Raw genomic sequence first — 25,640 nt, 5'->3', positions numbered from 1 at the left:
GCTGTCATGCAGCTCAGTCGGACATTGCATGCCAGGAGATACACAGGTGAAAGTTGCACCCCTCTATACTAATTGGATCTCGCTGTTCAGTTTGAGGCTTTCACAAACATAGATAATTTGTTTATATATTCAATGTAAGTAATGTTGTGTGTTTCATCCTAGGAATGCTTTCTCATCAGTTAAAACAACATGTTATTGATGGAGAGAAGACCATCATTCAAAACCCTACTGACCAGCAAAAGTACGTTGGGACATCAGTTATGTTTATGCATTGTTTATTTTCGGAGTTGTAATGCGCTTATTATCTTGGCCTGTTTATAAATTGTATGAATTTAAATTTTTGCCATTCAGCATGCATTTTGGGGTGTGTGTGTGTATGTGTATATGTATGTGTGTGTGTATGTATGTATATATATATATATATATATATATATATATATATATATATATATATATATATATATATATATATATATATATGTATATATAATATATATATATATATATATATATATGTATATGTGTATATATATATATATATATATATATATATATATATATATGTATATGTGTATATGTATGTAATTTTTTTTTTTTTTTTTTTTTTTATATACTTTGCTAATTCTGAGTATCCAACTTAAATTGATGCTGCAATCGCCTCAGTGAGCAGAGTCTCACATGTCCAGTGGATAATTCACTGATGATAAAGGACCCAGCAAATTAAGGTTGGAACTTCCTTTTAAAGACCAGATGTCTTTTGCAGTTCTTGGTGCAACTGGGGTATCTCAGTCCATTAACCCTTTAACGTCTGCTCCACTATTTTGGTGGAGCAAATTTTAAGTCATGCTAATTCATTGAAAAATGTGGACTTTTAAGGGTTAAGGAACAGTTTGTGAGATGCATGAAATTCTGCCTGATCAGCAGGCCTGACAATAGGCTGGTGTATCTGACGCACTATGTCTCACAGATGCTATGAAAGACTATCGTTTAAGCCTTATGGCTTATACGTGGTCTAGTGCATTCTCTCAGTTCCGTGGCTGGAATATTGATCAGCCAAAGCATCATGTGAAAAACTTAGCCAGTTTGTCCCTTCCTGGGGTACGGCTATTTAGAGTGGATAAGTACATCCAAAAGGGTAAAGCTCACTTTACCAGCAAAAGGAGGTTCAAACATTTTCTCCTTTAATCGTGCTGCTTCTCCTATGCCTGGGGCATCTGGCATTTAGGCAGTCTTGACAGTCTCAATCGTCAGCCCAAAGCACATGAAGCAGAATTCTAAAGCCTTCTCACGAAGGAGCACCCCCACTCGTTTGGGTGAGGGGAAAGGTCCTGTGATTCTCAGTCTGGCAGGAACAATGTCAAGAGCAGAGGGATTTCTGCATTTTTTTTTTTTTTTTCTCTAGGTTATAACTAGAGTTCCAGGAGCCTGGATGGCTGTCTGCTTTAATCTGAGGGTCTAGGGTTCGGGTCCCTGTTTGTTTGGGTGCTGCCTGTGGGGTCCTTGGGTTACTGATGCAGTAGTCTTTATGCAAGAGTTTCCGTCTCCTCAGAGAATGTTCCTAAGGATCCAAGAAAAGTCTTTCTGGATTAGCTGTTATCCCAGTCGGTGATATCAGAGGTTCCCTTAGTGGAACAGGAGGTTTTTTTCTCAAACCTTTTTAAGGTTCCAGTACTAAACAAAGATAAGACCCCATTCTAGATCTTCAAGATCTGAATTGTCACTTGAACATCTGATCCTTTCATAATTCGATCAGCTGTGTCCATCCTGCAAGGAGGGGAGTTGCATAGCTCCATGTGCCAAAGTTTCCCGCTTACCAGAAATTTCTGCGGTTTTGAAAAAGGAAAATATTTTTTCAGTTGTGGCCCTGCCATTTGGCTTAGCCACAGCACTACGAGTGTTCCTGAAAGATTCTGGCACCTCCTTTAGCCAGGTTAAATTGGTGTTGCCACCAAAAAAAAATGGTTATAGATACCATACAGAAGAAGGTATTCTTACCCCAGACGAGAATCGGTTCCATTGTAGGATTAATTCAACGTATCAAACCAAAGGGAAAATGCCTTAATTTGGCTGTGCAGGAGATTTTTAGGGGAAATGGTGGACTCCTTCAAGGCCGTCCCTTACGCGCAATTTTACTCAAAGACTGCTTCAAGACACCATCCTGTCGGTCTGGAATAAAGAAGATTCAGGCCTTGTTTATTTCCAATACGCCTGGCTCCCGACAGGTCAGAGCCTAAATTGGTGGTTATCCTGGAAGGTGTTAACAGATGCTAGCCTTCGAGGCTGCGGAGCAGCCCTGGAAGAAGATTCTGTCCAGGGGAGAGATGGTCCAAGTTAGAGGACCTTGCCTATCAACTTTTTTTTTTTTTTTTTTTTTCGGAAGTTTCAGGCAGTACATCTGGCCCTAGAATCTTGGCAGTCAGACTACGGGACTGTCCTGACAGGATTCAGTCTGACAAGGCCACGGTGGCTTACATCGGTCACCAGAGGAGGCACGATAAGTCGTGCAGCCCAAAAGAGAAGGTTCTAGCTTTGGCAGAACACAACACTCCTTGCCTAGCAATTTAAATTTTTCAGGCGTACTACTTGAGACTCCAACAATTATTTCCGGGAGAATCTCTTCACCCCGACATCTTCCTAGCAATTTGTCAGATGGGTTATTCCGGACATGAACCTATTCGCATCCATATTCATTAACAAGGTCGACAACGTTATGTCCAACAAGGGGTCTGCAAGCAGGTGGAACAAACTCATTAGTCTTCCCAGGGGATTAGTTATCGCTGATCTATGTATTTACTCCAATTCTGCTACTTCCGTACCTTCTCCACAGGATCAAGCAGGAACAAAAGGAGGTTATTCTGGCGGCCCCAGAAGATCCTAAAGATGACAGTATGAGTCCTTTTGCCTCTGCCATTATAGCCAGACCTTGCACGAGGTCAGGTATTTTAGCCTACCTTACGGACAAAAGTTTAACAGGTTTGACTGTTGAGTCCCACTCTATAAAAGATTGTGGGTAATCTCCTTCAGTAGTGTCTACTTTGACTAATTCCAGGATACCGGCTTCCAGAGTCACTTACTTATTTTTTTTTTTTTCTGTACGGCTTACCAGTAAAATCCTTTTCTTTGATGTACATCAGGGGACATGGAGGTCCCTCCCTCCCTTCTTATACACTTATATTGCTTGGCTACAAAACTGAGGACTCCCAGCAATGGGAGGGGTTATATGGGGGAAGTACACGCCTTAGGAAGCGTGCCAGTGTCCAGCACATGATGATCTGATATAACCCACATAGTTATTACTATGGCTTTGTGTCCCCTGATGTACATCAAAGAAAAGGATTTTACAGGTAAGCTGTTTTAAAAATCCTATTTTTTTGGCCGGATTGACTGGTACCTGGGCCTATTATCCAAAGAAACAAGGTTTTTGTCTGCGAATGCTCCTCTGCAAAAAGGTGGCATTATCATGTTTGGTGATACAGGCTTTTTCTTTGACATTGTTACTGCTGCATCAGGCTGGGCATTAATAGCAGCAACTGTGCTAAACTATAGCTCAAGCAGTATATGTTCAAAGCTTAAAGTAAAGGTTTGATGCTTTAATCGCAACCCAGAGTGGGACTAAGCGTAACAGGTCCCCGTCCATTGCTCAGGATCCTCATATTGAGGAACAAGGAGTGAGAGATGGTGACTTTTTTTTCTCTCTAGGACAAGGAAAAGGCTGATGTCTTCTCTTCCATAGAATCTGATGCAAAGTATCAAGCTCGTAGGAAAGGTTGTTTTTCAGTCACTGAATTGTCTGCTCCACATTTTTACTACCAGTAACGGTCTGTCAATGAGCCCACTTCTGCTTTGGATTCACTAAAAGCCCCCCAATCTGTTCATGCTTTTTCTATCCATTCATGGCTAAGAAAGCTTCTATATTGAGTGAGAGCACCCAGATAAAAAAAATACTTTTTTTTTTTTTCCTCTTCAGTACTTTATTCTATGGAGGAAGGGCTTTATGGGGAGTTGGCGATTAATGCTGCTATATCCTCTGTAAACAAAAACATGACTTGTCCAATAGACAGTGCTCATATGCTAAAGGGTCCAACAGATAAGTTGGAGTTACTTTTATACATTATTATATATTTCGTCCACGGGTTCAGTCATTCAAACCTGCAGTGGCATTCAGAGTCCTACAGCCACATCACCCTGAACGTGCCCATTCTGGTCCTGATCTTGGAGGCTAAGCAGGGTCAGGCCTGGTTAGTACCTGCATGGGAGACCACCTGGGAATTCCATGTGCCGTAGGCTTCTAGGGCCAGTTTATAGAGGCACTCCAAAGTTATTCCTGATCAGCAGGCCCAGGGTTTGGCCTGCATATCAGAAGAGTTCTGTTTTACAGTTGACGCTATGAAAGATTCTATTCTTCAGGCCTCACGGCTCATGCTAAGGCTGGTACATGTGCATAGAACCCTATAGTTGAAAGATGGTCACCCGAAGCGCCATACAAAGTTCTTTCCCTTTTTATGGTGAATGGTTATTTGGAGATAACCTGCATAAGAATATCCAAATCATTTATAATGGGAAAAGTTCCCCTTTTTTTCCGGTTAAGAAGTTTAAGTATTTTTCTTTTTAAATGTGCTTCTTCAGTGCCAGGGGCATCCGCCTCCAGGTAGTCACGACTCCTCCACCGCCAGGATTCAAGAGGTAAACCTCAGGGTCAGTCCCAGGGTCAAAAGAGGACCTGGGAAGAGGTAACCCACAAAACAAAATACTAAAGCCTTTCATGAAAGGCCACCCCTGCTCGCTCGAGTGGGAGGAAGACGTCTACTGCTTTCCAGGGTCTGGCAGGATCGATGTCAGGGTCCCCGTCTCCCCATTTTCTCAGATCTTGTCTCAAAGAGGGATATCGGTGATCCCCTTGCTAGCGCAAGGATAAGGGCTTTTTCAGCCTTTTTATTATTTTTTTTTTTTTTCCCAGGTCCAAAACCGTACAGGGATGTCTGACCCATTTTGGATCTAAACCGGGTGTGAATATCAATTTTTTGCATGTAGTCAATCCAATCTGTAGTCTGTCCTACAAGGGGGAGAACTTCTTCTGGCATCAATCGACATCAAGAATGCTTTTTTTTTTTCCACCATGTTCCGTTCCCCCCCACCCCGCTCACCAGAAATTTATGCTTCAAGATAGGAAATCATCATTTTCAGTTTGTAGCTCTACTTCAGTCTAGCTACTCCACCTTGAGTGTTTACAAAGGTCCTGGCTCCTCCTTTAGCCAGGGTAAATGGCTCAAGGTATAACAATACTAGCCTATTTAGATCCTCTTCATACATCAATTTGGTAGCCTGCTTATTCCAAACTTTCGTCACTGCAGTTAGCTACCTGGAATGCCTAGGTTGGATTCTCGAGCTAGAGAAACCCTCCTCCTTAAATCCATACAGATGGCAGTACTTGGGACTGATCATTGATACAGCTCAGAGGATGTTTTATTTCCCCAGGAAAGGATCAGTTCAGTAAGGGAACTGATTAAGTTACTCAAGTCAAAGAAAAATCCTATTTGGCTTTGCATTAATTTGTTGAGAGAGATGGTGGCTTCTTTCGAGGCTGTTCCTTATGCTCAGTTTCTTTTAAGACGTCTGCAAAACAGTGTCCTGTCAACTGGGAACAAGAAGGCCCAAGCTATGGGCTTCCTAATGAGTTTATCCCCCAATGTACATCAAGAGCCCCAATTGGTGGTTGATATCCAAGAATCTTCAAAAAGAGGAATCCTTTCTACCAGGTACCTGGAAGGTGGTAACGGATGCCAGCCTTCTGTGCTAAGGAGCAGTCCTGGAAGAAGAATCTGTCCTAAGGAAAATGGTCCAAATCAGTGATGACCTTGTCCATAAATATTCGTGCAGTACATCTGGTCCTCGAGGCCTGCACGCTCAAAGTACAGAATTGTCCTATAGGGATCCAATCCAACAGTGCCACAGGTATGGCTTTTATCCAAGTTGGCACGAAAAGTCGTGCGGTCCAGGAAGAGGTGAAGAATTTTTTTTCTTGGCAGAAAACATTCCTTGCCTATTAACAATTTTTTCATTCCAGGAATAGGAACTGACAGGCAGACTACTTGAGTTGCTAACAATTGTTCCTGGGAGATGGTCCTTTCACCCTGACATGTTTCTGTTGATATACCAGAAGATGGGGAGTTCCGGATGTGGAAATTTGTGTCAAGGACAAGGGATCCTTTGGCATACGAAACGGATGGCTTGATATATTTTTTATTTATTTTTTTGTTTCATGGGATCGTTTTTTTTTTTTTTCTGATCCATGTGTTCCCTCCTGTTCTGCTTCAGCTCCTTCATCACAGGATCAAGAAAGAAGGAAAGGATTTGGTTTGCTGAGATCGTAAAGATGGTGGTGGGGAACCCTTGGACCCTACCGCTATGGCCAGACCTTCTCTCGCGAGGTTCGTTATTCCATCCTTCCTTTCAAATGCTAAATTTTGCGGTTTGGCTATTGAGACCCACATTCTGAAAGATCGTGCGTGATTTAACCTCAGTAGTCCTACTTTGGTAAATGCTAGGAAGCCAGCCTCCTCGAGTCAAGAATCTGGAAGGCATATGTCTCCTGGTGTACGTCCAGGGGGTGACACCCCAGAAAAATGTCATAGGTAGGCTACTTGAATTCCTATAGATGGGATTAGAATTGAAGCTGGCCTTGAGTACTATCGGTGGCCAGATATCTGCCTTATTGGTCTTTTTATTTTCCTCTCTCCTTTAAACAGGGGGTAACGTGGATTAATCTTCCAGTTTTGTCACCCCTGAACCCTTGGGACTTAATTGTAGTCCTGTTAGCTTATAGAAGCAGTCTTTTTTTTCCGGCGTTGGTATGAGATTCCCTTGGTCCTCTTGACAGGGGAAAAAATATTTTCTTGGTTGCCAGATCTTCTGGTGCCTTACTTTTGTTGTCTCCCTGCAGTTGGCATTGCTATGGGACATCCCACATAGTAACTACTATGGCTCTGTGTCCCGTGATGTACGATAAGAAACTAGGATTTTTATAACCGCTTATCTTGGTATACACGTGTATTGCTTTGCTACAAGACTGAGGTACTCCCACTAGTGGGAGTGCACTTTTTTAATTTAGGGCGTGCTGGTGTCCATCACCTGAAGGTGGCCTTTAACCCACATAGCAGTTACTATGTCTGTGTCCTATGATGTAATTCAAAGAAAAGGATTTTACAGGTAATCTGTTGTAAAAATCCTATTTTTTTGCCTTCTACTCTCCATTGACTCAGTATTCACAAACGGCTATTTCAATCAGACGAGATTTAAACCCAGTGCTCTTTTAATGACGCTTGAAAGTTGCTTGCACATTTTGCTACTTCTCAACAGCCCAAAATGTATAACTGGACAGTGGGGTAGTGTTGCGCTGTCAATCAAAGCAATAATTATATCAGTGATTCCTCTGAAGAAAGATGAAACCACGTGTCTCAATGATGGACACTAGTGAATCCGCACACATTAGAATATAATAAAGTGAAACAAACCAATTGAATTCAGTGATGTCCTTAATCTAATGATACAATTAAAGTGGTTCCTGTGCCATAAGGAAACCATGTATCAAAGATGGACACCAATTTGCACACAGATAAAGAGATGATTAATGGCCATAAATGCTCAGTCCCTAATAAGATTTACATGACTGTACGTGATGTATCCCTTCACCATTGATTGAGTGTTCATAATATAAGGGGATTTGATCCCTTTCTTCCCGTGTCACTTCTGTGCTCTCTGGCCTCTCACTTTAGATCTGCTTTACACACTGTATTGTTTTTGGGATTCTAAGTAATTTTTCTAGCAAAAAAACATGGATTTTAAGTTGTAAGCAAGAAATGGCACATAGGCATGAAAGGGTTATGGTGTCCCTTGTTGCTGCTATTTTATTTTTTATTTATTTTTTGCAGTCGCATCCTGCTGCCTGTGGTGTGTGTGTGTGTGTGTGTGTGTGTGTGTGGTTTTTTTTTTTTTGTTTTTTTTTTTTTTTGGAAAGACCCTTCATGTAGTGAGATTCAGGAAGGGGTCTGATGAAGAAAAAGTGGCACTAGTGTCATCGGCATCTTCCCATTTCTGACACAAAGTACACTCTTAGAGCCCATTCACACAGGGGCAACACGACTTGTAGGCGACTTGAGTCAGGCAACTTGGACACGACTTCACAGCGCGACTTGGGACGACTTCAAAACGACTTGTGATAACTTCAAGCCCGACTTGGGACGACTTACAAGTCGCCCCAGGCCAGGCGACTTTTGCCGAGGCCAAGCAGAGAATGAGCTCAAGGGGGAACTCCACGGCAAATTTCTGAAAAAAATTTGGCGTGGGTTCCCCCTCCGAGAGCATACCAGGCCCTTAGGTCTGGTATGGATTCCAAGGGGAACCCCCTACGCCGAAAAAACGGCGCGGGGGTCCCCCCCAGATCCACACCAGACCCTTATCCGAGCACGCTACCCGGCCGGCCAGGAAAGGGGGTGGGGACGAGCGGGCGCCCCCCCCCCCCCTCCTGAGCCGTACCAGGCCGCGTGCCCTCAACATGGGGGGGTGCCTTGGGGGAGGCCACCCCAAAGCACCTTGTCCCCATGTCGATGAGGACAAGGGCCTCTTCCCGACAACCCTGGCCGTTGGTTGTCGGGGTCTGCTGGCGGGGGGCTTATCGGAATCCGGGAGCCCCCTTTAATAAGGGGGCCCCCGGATACCGGCCCCCCACCCTATGTGAATGAGTATGGGGTACAATGTACCCCTACCCATTCACCTGTGGAAAAAAAGTACAAAAAAAAAACACAACACAGGGAAAAAATATTTTATTGCACAGCTCCGGGGGTCTTCCGTCTTCGGGGGTCTTCTCGTCGGACTCCTCCGCTATCTTCTTGTAGCTCTTTTACTAGCGGAGGAGTCCGGCTTTCTTCCTCCCCGCCGCCGGCCTCTTCTCCCGACTTCGGGGGTCTTGTCCCCCTCTTCGGTTCTTCTGCCGGGCCACCGCGCCTTCTTATAGCTCTTTTACAGGCGGTGGCCCGGTCTTCTGTCGTCGTCGCTGTCGCCGCCGCCGCCGCCTTCCGTTCTTCTTCTTCTTCTTCTTCTCCAGGAGATGTTGACACGACGCTCTCTCCGGCCGGAATGCCAGAGCCGCCCTGCGCTGCCACTTATATAGGGACAATGGGGCGGTGTCACATGGGTTGATGTCACATGGGTTGGTCACATGGGTTGATGTCACATGGTGACCCCGCCCCTTACCATGTGACATCAACCCATGTGACATCAACCCATGTGACACCGCCCCATTGTCCCTATATAAGTGGCAGCGCAGGGCGGCTCTGGCATTCCGGCCGGAGAGAGCGTCGTGTCAACATCTCCTGGAGAAGAAGAAGAAGAAGAACGGAAGGCGGCGGCGACGACAGAAGACCGGGCCACCGCCTGTAAAAGAGCTATAAGAAGGCGCGGTTGCCCGGCAGAAGAACCGAAGAGGGGGACAAGACCCCCGAAGTCGGGAGAAGAGGCCGGCGGCGGGGAGGAAGAAAGCCGGACTCCTCCGCTAGTAAAAGAGCTACAAGAAGATAGCGGAGGAGTCCGGCGAGAAGACCCCCGAAGACTGAAGACCCCCGGAGCTGTGCAATAAAATATTTTTTCCCTGTGTTGTGTTTTTTTTTTGTACTTTTTTTCCACAGGTGAATGGGTAGGGGTACATTGTACCCCATACTCATTCACATAGGGTGGGGGGGCCGGTATCCGGGGGCCCCCTTATTAAAGGGGGCTCCCGGATTCCGATAAGCCCCCCGCCCGCAGACCCCGACAACCAACGGCCAGGGTTGTCGGGAAGAGGCCCTTGTCCTCATCGACATGGGGACAAGGTGCTTTGGGGTGGGGGGGCCGCAGGCCCCCCCTCCCCCAAGGCACCCCCCCATGTTGAGGGCACGCGGCCTGGTACGGCTCAGGAGGGGGGGGCCGCCCGCTCGTCCCCTTTCCTGGCCGGCCGGGTAGCGTGCTCGGATAAGGGTCTGGTGTGGATCTGGGGGGGACCCCCACGCCGTTTTTTCGGCGTAGGGGGTTCCCCTTGGAATCCATACCAGACCTAAGGGCCTGGTATGCTCTCGGAGGGGGAACCCACGCCAAATTTTTTTCAGAAATTTGCCGTGGAGTTCCCTCTTGAGAGCTGATAATTCTGTCAAAGTCGCCTCCGTATAAACGGAGATCCGACTTGGAGGCGATCTCCATTGAAATCAATGGGTACCGGTCGCCTACAAGTCGGATAGAAGTAGTACAGGAACCTTTTCTGAAGTCGGAGCGACTTCAGTAGTGTGCATTAAGACGGCTCTCATTCACTTACATTGCTTTTTAAATGTTGTCCGACCTGAGGCGACTAGGGGCGACCTGAAGTCGGATCAGGAGTTGCCCCTGTGTGAATGGGCTCTAACTAGGGCACTGGAATTGTCGTCGTCTCTAAAGCCTAAACATTTTTACCTTACAATTCCTTACATGAAGATAAAAAGTTTGGGTAGCAGTATTCCCCCTCGCAATCAAAGATCTTTTTTTTTTTTTTTTTTTTATTCTCACAATTAACTTTCACCATTAATCCCACTCTTGCACTTAGGTGTGACCAGTGAAAATAAGCCCTGAACCGATGTTTCAGCCTTAAATCAGGGTCTTTGCAGCCATCCCTTGAATTGCCAAAATAAGGACTGTGGATAAGCTAAACAAAAACAGACCAGGAAAGCACATGCCTTATTGGTGCAGTAATCTATTTTCTTTTTTTGTCTTTTTTTATTAAGCAAAGATAAAATGACACGGTGCACTCACATTCTCCCGGAATTGCATCAAGATCACAGAATCCACCTTTGTATTGATGACACTAGATGTAATCCACCTGACTAAAGGCTCCTCTCCCATGTCTGTGCATTAGGAAAGTAAGACGGGCAGGCAGCTGGCTGCAATACTGGTATGCACCAGAAGGAGGCTATGCAGGTCGCCGTAGGTTTGAGATCACTGGCCACATCAGATGGCTCCATAGGTTGAGCGTGCCTGGCATATGATGCTTAAAGTGTTTAACCCCCCAAAAAATGCAGATACTGATCCCTTAAAGCAGATTAAACAGAACAGTGCTTGTGCTGTGTAATCTGCCCCACCTCCTAAACTGTAAAAAAATTTTTTTAATAAAAACCTCCCTGATCCCTCCACTCTGTGTCCATTGCCCCCTCCCCTGCACTGACAATGAAAATCCAGGCTGAGCCCTGACTATCCTCATCGGTACGTCTCTCTCCATCCGCAGCCCTTCTGCTCTCATCTCTCTCCCTAACTCCCTCCTCCCTACCTGTTAGCTCAGTGGCTGTGTCTCTCTGCCTCAAACCCCCTTCATATTTCCCACTGCTATTAGTAAAATTAAAACTTTGAAATCGTCACTGCCAGCCCCTCTATTAGAGCCTGGCATAGCACATATATATATATATATATATATAATTAATTTGTGAATACCCATTCAGAGGGATCTTCAGGCCGGTTACATGACTCTTGGACAGTTTACAGGGCTACTGCAGGAGGGGCCATGTAACCTCCCCAGCTGACATTACAGGGAGCTCTTGGGCTCCTCCTGCAGAAAAAATCCAACGGAGCTGTACAGCGGCTGTGAGTCATGTGACCGGCCTGAAGTCGGCTCTAAACAGGTATTTACAAGCCTCATTTTTACCAAAGACTTGGTGTGCAATGCCAGGCTCTAATAGAGGGGCTGGCATAGATTAATATGGGCTAACCACTTTAAGCATCTGTTTGGTTCTAATTACACTCGCAATGACAGGCAAGTCTAGACCTTACAACTTTGCATTGCAGCTCAGGCTTATTTTTGACCTGCTGCTCAACTCCTTGGTAATACGTCTGTATATTACCCTGTCTGAGAAGACATGGGAGGATGTTCTCCAATCTCTAGAGCATTTAGGACCCCCCAAATTTTTACATGGTCCTGGAGTCAGAGATACCCCATGCTTGCAGCAAATGGAGCTCAGGTCAAGGAGACCTTCTGCACCTTCTTCCGCGGATATGTTCTAAACTTCCAAACTGGGATAGTTTTTGAGATTAGCAACTTTTTAAATTTTTTTGCTTGCTTATTAGCAATATTCTGCTCACGTGTATTTTGCCCTGTTTTTAAAACTCCGATTTGGATTTGCATACTATTGGTGATGACACAATCAGTTTGCCGGTAGCGGAATGCTAGTACTGAAATTAGTTTCAATTGAGACCTCCATAGTGGAAGAATGTGTTACGGAGCTCAAACTTTACAAGAAAAACAAATTGCATAAAAGTTGGGGGGGGGGGGTGTTGTGTAACACAAAAGCACTCTTATATTGGGTAAGTAGTTGGATGATGCAGTTGAGGATAGAAGGTATTGTAATGCTTGGTTTCTGATATCTATATAAGAAAACAGGTGTGGCTGGGCAAATGATATATGCAGAACTGTCGCTGCTGTAAGATCTACTGTATAAGTGGATGGGAATGCAGTTTGCCTTTTTTCCACATACTGGTATTTATTGCATTGTGTACCTCTGCATCCTGTTTGTCTGTTTGCTTGTAGCTGGATAAAGGGGGAGAAAAACTTGTTTAAATTGTATTTTTCATTCCCTTTTATAGGAAAGACCATGAAAAGGCAGAATTTGAAGTTCACGAAGTTTATGCTATTGATGTTCTTATTAGTACTGGGGAGGGAAAGGTGAGTTATGTAGAGTAGTATGGTATGGTATGGTTTGGTTTGTGTGTTTTTTTTTTTTTTGCTTTTTTCCCTATTCATACTTAGGTGGATGCATGCCACATCTGTCCCCTGCTGCCTCTTCACTGACAGCTGAGCCACCGAGCATCGCCGATGGCTCGGTTCTCTCACCTGCCCGAGTGGAGAGCTGCTGACTGTCAACATCTCTCCTGCACGCTCACTGGAGTACTGAGTTGTAGAGGGACGGGGAGTGGCTGTCTCAGCGGTTCGCTGAGACTGCCATCAGTCCAGGCAGCTGGTGGATCCAGACTTTCTAAGTCTGGATGATGTGCTGCCTGGACTGAACTTGGTAATGTTGGCTCTGCTGAAAACTGGTCACAGGAGTGCAAAACGAATTGCACTCCTGTGACCCTTAGGAGAAGCCTAAAAAGCTCAGGCTGAACCTTTTTAAGCCTGATCTTAAACATTTTATAAAAACCATGCTGATGTGCAGGCACCTCTTTTATCCTAGCCCAAGGTGAAACAAGGGGCCTCAAAAGCCAGAGCTGATCATGAGGTTCAGACATTTAGGACTTGATTGATGAGGCAAGGCTTCATTTTGTGAAGTGACAACCTATTGTCTAGACGGGCAGAAGTCAGTCTCTTGTATGGCATGGGCCTAGCATCCGAAGGGTTCCCCAGTGGTGGATTTGAAGATTAATGCAGGTATGTTCACACACAAGGCTCTGCAAAAAAAAGATTGCTACTTTTACGTTTATTTGTACAAGGCTCTTGCACATCAGAGCAGTTACCTTGGTAAATGTTTAGGACAAAGCAGGTTTTATTTTATATTGCAGTAATCCAAATTAGTGTGATTTTATTGCTAATATATAATTTATCAACCTTGAATTAGGCAAAGGATGCTGGACAGAGAACAACAATTTACAAAAGGGATCCAACTAAGCAGTATGGATTGAAGATGAAAACCTCTCGTGCCTTTTTCAGTGAAGTTGAGAGACGTTTTGGTGCCATGCCATTTACTCTTAGGTATAGTATATTGTCCTTTATTTTTTTTTTTTTTTTTTTTTTTAAGCCCTAAAATATAAACCTATATGTATAAAATAACTGGCACATAACTGATCTTAGCCTTTTTTTATTCTTTTTCTGGAACGTCAAAGGAAGCTGCAGTAATTTGGCATTTTTAGAGCTTTGTGCACTTATTTAATTTGGGTTATTTGTGCTCAATGCCGCTATTGGTGTTCATTGAAACTTTGCTGACTACCGTATGCTCTCTGTAAAAGCAACATTCATACTTTATGCATGTGTTGTAAGTCGCTGCTTTTTCTGGTTCTTGGATAGAAATTGCTTCTACTATGGAAAGCCATGTAAATTCGTGGCTGAAATATTTGTATGCAAACATTCATTTGCCCTTTTAAATGGCCTTCAAACACTGGAAAGAAATCTAAAATGTATTCTGCTGGGTTGTGTGTGTGTGTGTGTGTGTGTGTGTGTGTGTGTGTGTGTGTGTGTGTGTGTGTATATTTCCTAGCTTTCAATATTCAAATTTTTTACAGGGCGTTTGAAGATGAAAAGAAAGCAAGGATGGGCGTGGTGGAATGTGCAAAGCATGAATTGCTCCAACCTTTCAATGTACTCTATGAAAAGGAAGGTGAGATTGCAAACTGCATTTTATGTGTGGTATGTGTTAGTAGCCTTGCATAATAGGTTTGCTGTGCAAAAAAATTATGCTTTACCTGAGCAGTCATGGTGTAGGACTGTGCTCACATAATCTTCTTGTATTTTCTATTTTATTTCAGCTTTTTTATTAAGATTTGGAGAATTCTGTGGAGTCTGTACATTAACTTATTGCATTTTATTTTCTCAGGAGAACACGTTGCACAGTTTAAGTTTACAGTTCTGTTGATGCCTAATGGCCCCATGAGAATAACAAGTGGTCCCTTTGAGCCAGATTTGTACAAGTCTGCACTTGAGGTGCAGGATACAGACTTAAAGGTAAGTGGACATTGGTCTTTGGACTTTTTAGATTTAAATATTTAAACTACCAAAATTGCCACAGCAGACTTAAGCAAAACCTTTCCATTTGCTGTTCTGTCCCAAAATTTTAGCTACCCGACTCTCATTTTAATACTTTGCATAATTGACTAATAATGCAGAGGACATTGTCAAACTTTCCTGATGTCTTAATCTTTCCTGACTTAATGCATTAAAACCAGTTTTTCAAAAATTCAGCATTGATAACCCCAATATGACGGTATTTTAATATTTTTGTATAAAAATCCGTGAGGTGTAATCTTTTTTTGGATTTTCCACTTGATACATTCAGAAAAATTACAGTAACAGTGCATTGACTTCAGTTTGCAGCATCGTTACGTTTGTGTTTCTCAAAGGCTGAAAGTAGCTCAGGCTGATTTTGTAAAATTATTTGAATAGTTTGAAAAGTTCATCCTCTATAATGCTCCAGCATAGACCAACTTCTTTTACTGGCCAATAAATTTGTATACTATTAACTTATTTAGTAACCTATTTATTTATTTTGTTTTTTCAGGCACTTCTGCAAAGTTCTGCTAGCCGAAAGACCCAGAAAAAGAAGAAAAAGAAGGTAATTCTTGCTCGGCAATGCTCATGCCTATTTGGAATGTCAACAGCTATAATTTTCTTCTTTTAGTTTTTAGTTTAAGAGAATGAGACAGACCTGATTGGGCTTATGTAGGAATCTGAATATTCATTTCTTGGGATCCAAATTTGCGCATATTATAGTATTGTTTTAGTTTTTAAGTTGGTGTCCCGCAGGTGGTCGTCGCTGCGTTTTTGCATGAGTCCTGGGTCTCATGGTAGCCACTTTTGAGGCGATACCGTTTGCTCAATTACACACTCTAGTCTTGCAAAGGGAGATATTGTCCAAATGGGACGAATCTCTGTTGTCCCTGGATTGTCCAATTCGGGTGAGCCAGCTAGTCGGGGATTCCCTAATCTGGTGGCTGAGGTTGTCAGCCCTTCGGTCCGGGAAGTCGTTCCTCCTTCATTGGATGGTGATCAGATTGAAGGCAGAGGGGATTCCTGTGATTCTGATTGCCCCAGACTGGCCTCTGCGTCCGTGTTATGCTGACATAGTATGAATGGTGGCGAATGTTCCTTGGCGACTGCCAATGTGAGAGGACCTTCTGTCGCAAGGTCCAATATTTCATCCTGCTTTACCGTCACTGGCTTTAATGGCGTGGCTGTTTGAAAGCCAGGTGCTAAGGGACCGATGTCTGTCGGATTCGGTACTATCCACTATGTTGAGGGCACAGAAGTTATCTTCTTAGATTTATCATCATACGTGGAAGGCCTACATCTCCATGTGTGAGGAGATGGGGTGGCATCTGCGTATATATTCACGTTCCAGGATCCTGTTTAGTGAGGAGTGGATCAGAAACTTGCATTAAGCACCATTAAGGGGCAGAGATCAGCTTTTGGCTATTTTTTTCAAGGGACCCTTGGCTCATTCATTGGGCACATTTGTTCAGGGGTTTCAACATGTGGCCCACCGCTGCCCCCGTGGGATTTGAATCTGGTGCTCTCGGTGCTTCAGAAACCGCCGTTTGAAAACATTAGGGAGTTTTCCTTATTGACACTCTCAGAAGGTGTTCTTTCTAGTTGCCATTACATCTGCCAGGAGGGTTTCTGAGCTGGTGGCTTTGTCTTGCAAGTCATCCCTACTTGATCCTCCACAAGGATAAGGCAGTGCTGCATCCGCAGCCTTAGTTTCTTCCAAAGGTTGTTTCAGACTTTCATCTAAATGAGGACATTGTGCTTCTATCCTTATGTTCTTGGCTGTCACACCCTAAAGAGGTGGCTTTGCATTCCCTGGACATAGTCCGGACTCTGCGCATGTATCTGTCTGTCTGTCTGTTACGGCTCCCTTTCGGAGGTCGGACTTTATCGGTGGCTGGTCCAAAGAAGGGCCTGGCGGTCTCGTTTTTCCATTTCTGGGTGGATCAGACAAATTGTGTCTCAGGCTTATGCCATAAGGGGGAGGGCGCCTCCCTTTCCTGTCACGGCACATTCTACCAGGGCAATTGGTGCCTCTTGGGCTTTCCGACATCAAGCATCTGTTTCTCTGGTGTGTAAGGTGGCCACCTGGTCTACCGTTCACACTTTTTTTACTAAATTTTACAAGGTTGATGTGAGTGCATCTTCAGATGCTTGCTTCGGCCGCAAGGTTTTACAGGTGGCTGTTTAAGGTTGCAACTCCTCCGTTGAGGAGCTGTGGCTGTTTTGGGTGGAGTTGTTTGCTGTTCCCTCCCCTCGTTTCTTTGACACTGCTTGGGGACGTCCCTAAGGTCAAGAGCTGCTGTGTCTGTCAATGGACTATAGAGAAAATAGGATTTTTGTACTCGCCATTAAATCCTTTTCTCTCAACTTCATTGATGGACACAGCACCCACCCCTCCTATTTCTGGTTGTACTGCTTTCGACGAACTGAGCTGCTGGATGCAGTGTGAAGGGTTATAGCCAGTAGGACCTCTCCCTGGGCAGTACTGTGCAAGTATTGCTGTTTTTAACACGTTCTGCTTAGTCCTCTCCTAAAGGGATGATATAACCTAAGGTCAAGAGCTGCTGAATGAACTTCAGAGAAAAGGATTTCACGGCGAGTATAAAAATCCTATTTTTTTTTTTTTTTGCAGGAGTCTCTTCTCCCAATCAATTTTCTGGAACTTTTGGCTGTCTCTGCAGCATTGGACCATTCTACTGAAGGATTGTCCAATCCAGACTGCTACAGTGGATGGCGATCATCAATTTTGGAGAAACCAGAAATCTGCCTGCAGATTGGAACTTGTCCTCCGAACTTTTAGACTTGTTAGCTGTGTTTATTCTGGTTTGCAGAGAATTGGCAGGAAGAGCTCCTCAGCCGGCAGTGCCTGGACCTGGGGGAGTGGTCTCTAAACCTGCAGGTTGGGGATCCAGGATGTGGACCTCCCAGTTTAAAAAAAATAAAATAAAATGTAAAGGTTTTTTCCAAGTACAGTGAATAGGGAATGCCCTGGTGGCACCATTGCATCAGTCTTGCCTAATTTCTGCCCCCCCCCCCCTCAGCTCACTTGCTTTTTGGGGTCCAAGATGGAGGACATTCTGGTAATCTTGCTTTTATGGTTCTGGCTCTCGGCATTATCATTGGTGAGGTTTCTGCCCTCTCTATTTTTTCTGTGACAGTTTGTCTACGATTAAGATTTTTGTACAGAAGGTCCCACATTTGGCTCCCCCCATTTGTTCCCTTCCGACTCTCTGGGATGTGAATTTGGTTCTCTGCAGTGTTTGAACCTATAAGACGGCTTTGTTGTCTAACACTCCCCTCCCAAACTAAAAATGCTGCTGTCCAAATGTGCACTGGTGTTCCTTCATCCAGAGTGTAGGCATTCTAATAGGTGTGTTGCTGGCCAGATCAGGTGAAGGGTCGAGGGGAGCCTAAAAAACAAATGCAACCACCACATCTAATATCTTGTAAACTGTAATCTATTACACTTTTGGTTTTCAGTTTAATAACCCTTAATTCCCTTTTTTATAATCCCCAGATGGACTCTGTAAGGGTGTACCAGCTTCTTCCTCCACTATCTCTAGGTGGCTTCTAGACCACGCTCCAAGCTTATGCTCCCAGGCGGCTCTTTGAGTTGCAGGCAGTTCCCAATTCTCAACGCTGCTTTGCTGTAGAATTGTGGCATGCTGGTGATTAACCACCTCAATACAGTGCAGTTACACCCCCTTCCTGACCAGACCAATTTTCAGCTTTCAGAGCTCTCACAGTTTGAAAGACAATTACTCAGTCATCCAACACTGTATCCATATGAAACTTGTGTCCTTTTTAGGAGCTTTCTTTTAGTGGTATTTAATCACTAGTGGGTTTTTTATTTTTTGTGCTATAAATAAAATAAAACGTAAATTTTGTGGAAAAAAAAAGCCTTTTTCGTTTGTCATAAATTTTTGCTAATTAGTAATGTTTCTTCATAAATTTTGGCCAAAATTTATACTGCTACATATCTTTGGTAAAAATGACCCACATTAGTATATATTTGGGCTTTGTGAAAGTTATAGAGTCTACAAACTATGGTGCCAATTGATCACTTCTGATCAGGCCTTCAGTACATCAGGTGTATCTCATTTCTTGAGACACTACTTTGTCAGGAAAGTACAAATACCCCCCAAATGACCCCTTTTTACAAAGTAGACATCTCAAGGTATTAAGTAAGTAGCATGGTGAGTTTTTTTAACCACCTTCAGACCGGACCATTTTGCTGGTAAATGACCAGAGGTCTTTTTACAATTTGGCACTGCGCTGCTTTAACTGGTAATTGCGCGGTCATGCAATGTTGTACCCAAACAAAATTTGCGTCCTTTTCTTCCCACAAATAGAGCTTTCTTTTGATGGTATTTGATTGCCTCTGCGATTTTTTTTTATTTTTTGCGATATATAAACGTAAAAAGACCGCAAATTTTGAAAAAAAATATTTTCTACTTTGTTATTAGAAAAATCCAATAAACTCAATTTTAGTCATACATTTAGGCCAAAATGTATTCAGCCACATGTATTTGGTAAAAAAAAAAGTCAATAACTGTATATTGGTTTGCGCAAAAGTTGTCACATCTACAAACTAAGGTACGTTTTCTGGAATTTACGCAGCTTTTAGTTTACGACTGCCTATCTCATTTCTTGAGGTGCTAAAATGGCAGGGCAGTACAAAACCCCCCCAAATGACCCCATTTTGGAAAGTAGACACCCTAAGGAAATTGATAAGTGGCATGTTGAGCCCATTGAATATTTTATTTTTTTGCCTCAAGCGATTTTATAATGACAAAAAAAAAAATTTTTTTTTTTTTTTTTTTTTTTTTACACAAAGTTGTCACTAAATGATATATTGCTCACACATGCCATGGGCATATGTGAAATGACACCCCAAAATAAATTCTGCTGCTTCTCCTGAGTACGGGGATACCACGTGTGGGATTTTTTGTGAGCCTAGCCGCGTACGGGGCCCCGAAAGCCAAGAACCGCCTTCAGGTTTTCTAAGGGCGTAAATATTTGACTTCACTCCTCACTACCTATTACAGTTTTGAAGGCCATAAAATGCCAAGATGGAACAAAACCCCCACAAATGACCCTATTTTAGAAAGTAGACACCCCAAGCTATTTTCTGAGAGGCATGTTGAGTCCATGGAATATTTTATATTTTGCCACAAGTTGCGGGAAAATTACAAACTTTTTTTTTTTTTTTTTCCACAAAGTTGTCACTAAATGATATATTGCTCACGCGTGCCATGGGCATATGTGAAATGACACCCCAAAATAAATTCTGCTGCTTCTCCTGAGTACGGGGATACCACATATGTGGGACTTTTTGGGAGCCTAGCCGTGTACGGGGCCCCGAAAACCAAGCACCGCCTTCAGGCTTTCTAAGGGCGTTACAGTTTTGAAGGCCATAAAATGCCAAGATGGCACAAACCCCCCCCCCCCCCCCCAAATGACCCCATTTTGGAAAGTAGACACCCCCTAAATTTAGGGGTACACAAGTGAGACTAGGTAATGGCGGGTGCCCTGAAACTATAAAAAAATAACTAACCAATCAGCGTCACCTGTAACAGTTATATGGTGATCACTGATGAAAGGGTTAACTAGGGGGCAATCAGGGGGCTTTATGCGGTAGTATATGGGGGTCCCTGGCGCTATAAAAAGCTGCGGCGAACCTAAATACCTACCTACCTGCCTAACTAGCGTCACCTGTGACACTAATACAGCGATCAGAAAAATGATCGCTTATTAGACTGGGTTCACACTGGAGCGATGCGGGAACGCCACGAATCCGCGGCGGGTTCCCGCATCGCATGCCTCCCGGCGGCAGTTCACACTGCCCTATGCGAACTGCTGGGAGTGTCAGTGAAATGTTAATGACACCCCAAGATCAGTTCGCATATCGCAGTGCGATCTGCAAACTCGGATCGCATGGTGTGAACACCCATGCGATCCGATTCTGCTGCGGACCAAAAAAGGGGCAGGTGCGGCGCGAATTCAGCCATACTATCTGTATGGCTGAACTCGAATCGCACAGAGATCGGATGTGATTTGCACTGCAGTGCGGTGCGAATCACATTCGTTCTCATAAACCGCTGCAATGTGAACCCAGCCTTAGTGACACTGGCGACGGTGGGTGATCACGGGGTTAAACCTTTATTGGGGGGGTTAGGGGGGTACATTAGAACTAAAGGGGGCTAACCCTAACTGCCTTAAGTTATTACAGTCACAAATGACACCAATGCAAAAAAAAAGACATTGGTGTCACTGTGACTGGGGGGCAGGGGTAATGGGGGGGGGGGGGGTGATCGGGGGGGTGTGTGTGTGCCTGGCATGTTCTACTGTGTAGTGTCGTGTTGGTGCAACTCACCGATCCTCTCTCCTCGGTGTCGGAACGAAAAATACCGACACGGAGGAGAGATTACATCACTTCCTCTCCTGTGTTTACATTACAGGAGAGGAAGTGATGTCACGGAGCATTTTCATTCGTCGGGAGCGATCGCGAGGGGGGTGGCCATGAATGAATGGCCGCCCCCTCATCCCGGATCGCTCCCGAACGAATACCGACCGCCCCAGGCACCGGGGGGGGGGGCCCGATAGGGCCCCCCACCCGCGGGAAGGCAGGGATGTACAGGTACGCCCATATGCCTGCCCGTGCCATTCTGTCGACGTACATCGTCGTGCGGCAGTCGGCAAGTGGTTAAGTTGTCTTTTTTTTCCCCACAATTCTTTGCAAAATGAAGGTTTTTTTTTTTTTTTTTTTTTTTTTTCTTTTTTTTTTTTTTCACTAAATTGTCATATTATCAGGTTATTTCTCACACACAGCATATGCATACAACAAATTGCACCCCAAAATACATTTTTCTACTCTTCCCGAGTACGGCGATACCACATGTGTGAGACTTTTACACAGCCTGGCCACATACAGAGCACCAACATTGATGTAGTACCTTCAGACGTTCTACGAGCAAAAATGACGCATCTCATTTCTCAACCACCTATTACACTTTTGAAGTCCCTGGAGTACCAGGACAATGGCATTTCCCATAAAATTACCCCATTTTGGAAAGAAAACAGCCCAACGCATAATCTGTGAGGCATAATGAGTCTTGAACGGTTCATTTTTTTCCAGAAGTTTTTGGAATATGTGGGAAAAAATAAAAACGCTTTTTTTTTTTTTTTTTTTACACAAAATTGTCAATTTATAAGATTTCTAACACATAGCATGTATATAGCAAAAATTACACCCCAAAATACATTCTGCTACTCCTGAGTATGGCGATACCACATGTGTAGGACTTTTTACACAGCCTGGCCACATAGAGAGGCCGAACATTGAAGTAGTACGTTCAGGCGTTCTAGGAGCATAAATGACGCATCTCATTTCATTCCTACCCATCACACTTTTGAAGGTCCTGGACCACAGGACAGTGAAATTACCCACAAAATGACCCCATTACTCTGGTACTCTGATGGCCTGGTGACTGGTACTCATATGGACTGTGACAGGTATTCGGGTACTCTGATGGGCCGGGACAGGTACTCGGGTACTCTGATGGGCCGGGACAGGTACTCGGGTACTCTGATGGGCCGGGACAGGTACTCGGGTACTCTGATGGGCCGTGATTGACAGGTCCTCTTTATTGGGGGGGGGCAATCAGTATGATTGGTGTACACTGTATGCGGTAACGAGATGTTACCGCGGTTTGTTTACATTTTAGTGATCGGCTGTGGAAGGATCACAGCCGATCACGTGGGTAAACAGCCGGCCAATGGCTGTTTACCAGCGTAGGTGACGAGCAGTGTTCCCGGGGAACTCGCCGCCATCGACGTGCACGCGATCGCGCGCATGCGCCATGCACGTTCAGGGTGTGACCATCTGTGATCGGCCGTGACTTCATCACGGCCGATCACGTGGTAAACGGCCATAACGAATGGCTGTTCACCCCCTTCGGTGGCGAGCGGTGTCTCCGTGACACGCCGCCACCGAAGAAACAGGGATGCGCACGCATGATCGCGCGCATTCCCTGTTTAAACGGGAGGCCGTCATATGACGGCCTCTCGCCACAATAGGTGCGCCGCCTGGCCGTCATTTGACAGCCGGCGGTCGGCATCTAGTTAAAGGAGTTATCCTGCGCTGCCTAAATTTTTTTTTTTCCCCCTCCAGTATCCAATCCTTCTGTAGGTGGTAGTATAACCCCAAGGGATAAAATTTCCTGCATCCCTCAGTGGAGTCCTAGAAAACTATTTCACAGAAAATACAAAAATCCAATTTTGCAGCAGTATTGTTAGACAGAATTAGTTTGATTTTTGGCCATACATGGTGGCGTTCGACCACAAATTTTATTCTTTACGGCTCTTATTGGAATAATATGATCAGCAGAAGTTTGGATGACCATCCTCATGTCCTTGGGTAACAAATACCAAGAAGACTTTTGAAGGTGAAGTAAATGGTGATCAGTTGTGTGATTTTTGGCTAGTTGCTGTTGCTTCTAGAATTGACTGATCAGTTTACTGCTTGTATCCAGTTGTCTATTGACGTTACACATGCATGCTTGATCCACTTGAATGTACGTGCTTAGATCAGTCTGGGGGGAGACCACCCTTCTAGTGGTTCACTCATAAATGTTTTCAGCCATCCTCTGTCTATGGCCAGTCTAACACATAGAACATTGAACTATAGCTGCTAATAGTGGGATCTTTGGTTCTGAATGGGCATTCATATAATGGTGTTTAATTTTATTTTTGTAGGCTTCAAAGAATGCAGAGCAAGCCACTGCTGAAGATAATGAAGGCACAGAGTGAGGAAATCTAGATCCAAAGGTGTTTGACTTCGACCTGCCAGTTTATTTTTAGTACCTGCGTTTTTGTTTTGTTTTTTGCCTCTCCCCTCTCCCAACGAAATGAATTGAAACTGAAAAAAGGGCTTTGTTGGTGATCTAACAGAGTACTATTGGATCCAGGCCCCCCCACCCCCCATCCTCTTTGGATACAAACATGGACGCGGAGGAAAAGACCTCTTTGGAATTCACACCAGACTACTTTACCAAAAGAAAATATATATAAATACAACCAATAAAATCGGGCATATAAACCAGTCTTAAGACCCTCTTTCTAAAAGGATTTTGATATTTTGTAGGATTGGGACAGTCCATTGTTAAGTTTAAAACCACTGCTGTCACAAAACTTGCATTCATTTTGGTCTGTTATTGACTTTAAACCACAAGTCTATTTATCATTCCTTTGCTGTTCTTACCATTGCTTGATTGTCATTTATAGCTGTGTTTCTATTACTGAGATAGGGACCTCCAGTATGCAGTTTGCAGGACATGCAGTGCACTTCAAATTTTGTGAACATTGGAAATACTTTATTCAAACCGACAAACAGTGCTCTTTAACCAGATATAACTTTACTCGTTGATCCAAGAGCTGGTACTGCACTTGTAACATATCTGGTTTCATCTGTGTATTCTTGCTGATACCAAAGTGTATTTCCAATTTGCACATAATGCCTGCCTCTAGTGCACTTGAGCATTTTATGGCCATCTCCTGAAGGATTTTTTATTTTTTATTTTTTTACACCGGCCAAGTCAAATGGCAACCCAGTTTATTGGAAAATGCTACGTCCCTGCGCTCAACTGGAATGATTTTAGGATTGTGGAGGCTAGAGTAAAATTCACTTCTGCAACTCCGCATTCCACACGTATCTAGTCTATTGAGCAGAGTGTCATCAGCCTAACCCCCTCTCTGGTTTCCATGTCCATTCTTTTGGCAACTGCAGGGTGGTATGTGCATTAACATTAACTTTTTATCCTGATCTCAGACGTTCAGCTATTGATAAGTGCTATGAGAATACAAACGCAGGGTCTGCCCATTGCAGGCTTGTTTTCAAAGGTCCAGCTTGATGAAGTAACTAGTAAACTCATATTCTGCAACAAGTGTGCCATCTGAAAAGTCTGCACTTTTATTGTGCAGAGTTCTATCTAGATCAATAACTGTGGCTGTAATGTTAGGGCTTGGTTTAAACCCCTGGAGCTTGCACCTTTTTAAAACAAGTTAGAAATTGTAGCTCCATTTTATTTTTATTTTTTTTGTTGCAGGTACAACGGCGCACTTAAACGAACTCATATTTTAAAAGTATGAGAACGTTTGCATGTAAAAGTCATTCTAGGTAGAAATAATTGAAGTGTTTAATTTTTTCTTTTTTTTTTTTTTTTTTTGGAAATGGGAAAAGGAGCAGATTCTGCTATTATAATAATGTATGAATTTGGTAACAAATGCAATCATGTCCTTATTTTTGTCATTAACTGATCTAGTCATTCCTTTCTGCAAATGGTGGCATTTGAGTAGGGCTTAGTTTTAAAATGTCATGCATTTTCCAGCAGCTATGCTCTATACTAATCCCTGACTAGAAGGTGATATCTAAATATTACTAGCGTGACCGACTGTGGCAGGTGTATTTCAAAGAATATATACATGCATTGAAGAATGTGTATATATATACCCTGTTTCCCCTAAAATAAGACCTAGCATGATTGTCGGTGTTGGCTGCAATATAAGCCCTACCCCCCAAATAAGCCCTAGTTAATTTGGGGGGTAGGGCTTTTATTGCAGCTATCACCAACAATCACACTAGGTCTTATTTTAGGGGAAACGGGGTGTGTGTGTATATGTGTGTATATGTATATGTGTGTATATATATATATATATATATATATATATATATATATATATATATATATATATATATATATATATATATATATATATATATATATATATATATATATATATATATAATATAATTTTTGAAAATGCCGTAACGCCTCCTAAGCATCCTCTGTCACTAAAAATACAGCAATACCCCTGGGTTTGTGTATCATCAAAACGTTTCAAA

General features: G+C 43.6%; 1 protein-coding gene and 1 pseudogene across 1 annotated transcript in view; both read left to right on the top strand.

Moving 5' to 3' along the window:
• Window positions 1–23,841, top strand: part of PA2G4 (proliferation-associated 2G4) — a 45,492-nt gene extending 21,651 nt beyond the window's left edge. The window contains exons 7-13 of the mRNA XM_077483410.1: window positions 163–241; window positions 12,628–12,706; window positions 13,596–13,729; window positions 14,257–14,351; window positions 14,568–14,695; window positions 15,249–15,302; window positions 23,495–23,841. Of these exons, the coding sequence (XP_077339536.1) occupies window positions 163–241; window positions 12,628–12,706; window positions 13,596–13,729; window positions 14,257–14,351; window positions 14,568–14,695; window positions 15,249–15,302; window positions 23,495–23,548 (623 nt within the window). The 3' untranslated portion in view covers window positions 23,549–23,841. The remainder of the gene's footprint in view (window positions 1–162; window positions 242–12,627; window positions 12,707–13,595; window positions 13,730–14,256; window positions 14,352–14,567; window positions 14,696–15,248; window positions 15,303–23,494) is intronic.
• LOC143985385 (5S ribosomal RNA) lies at window positions 4,168–4,287 on the top strand (annotated as a pseudogene).
• Window positions 23,842–25,640: the final 1,799 nt, after the last annotated feature.

Source organism: Lithobates pipiens, unplaced genomic scaffold (assembly GCF_037356315.1).
Source record: "Lithobates pipiens isolate NorthernLeopardFrog02 unplaced genomic scaffold, aLitPip1_a1.2 Scaffold_16, whole genome shotgun sequence".
Lineage (NCBI taxonomy): Eukaryota > Metazoa > Chordata > Amphibia > Anura > Ranidae > Lithobates > Lithobates pipiens.
This window is presented reverse-complemented; position numbering and strand designations above follow the sequence as displayed.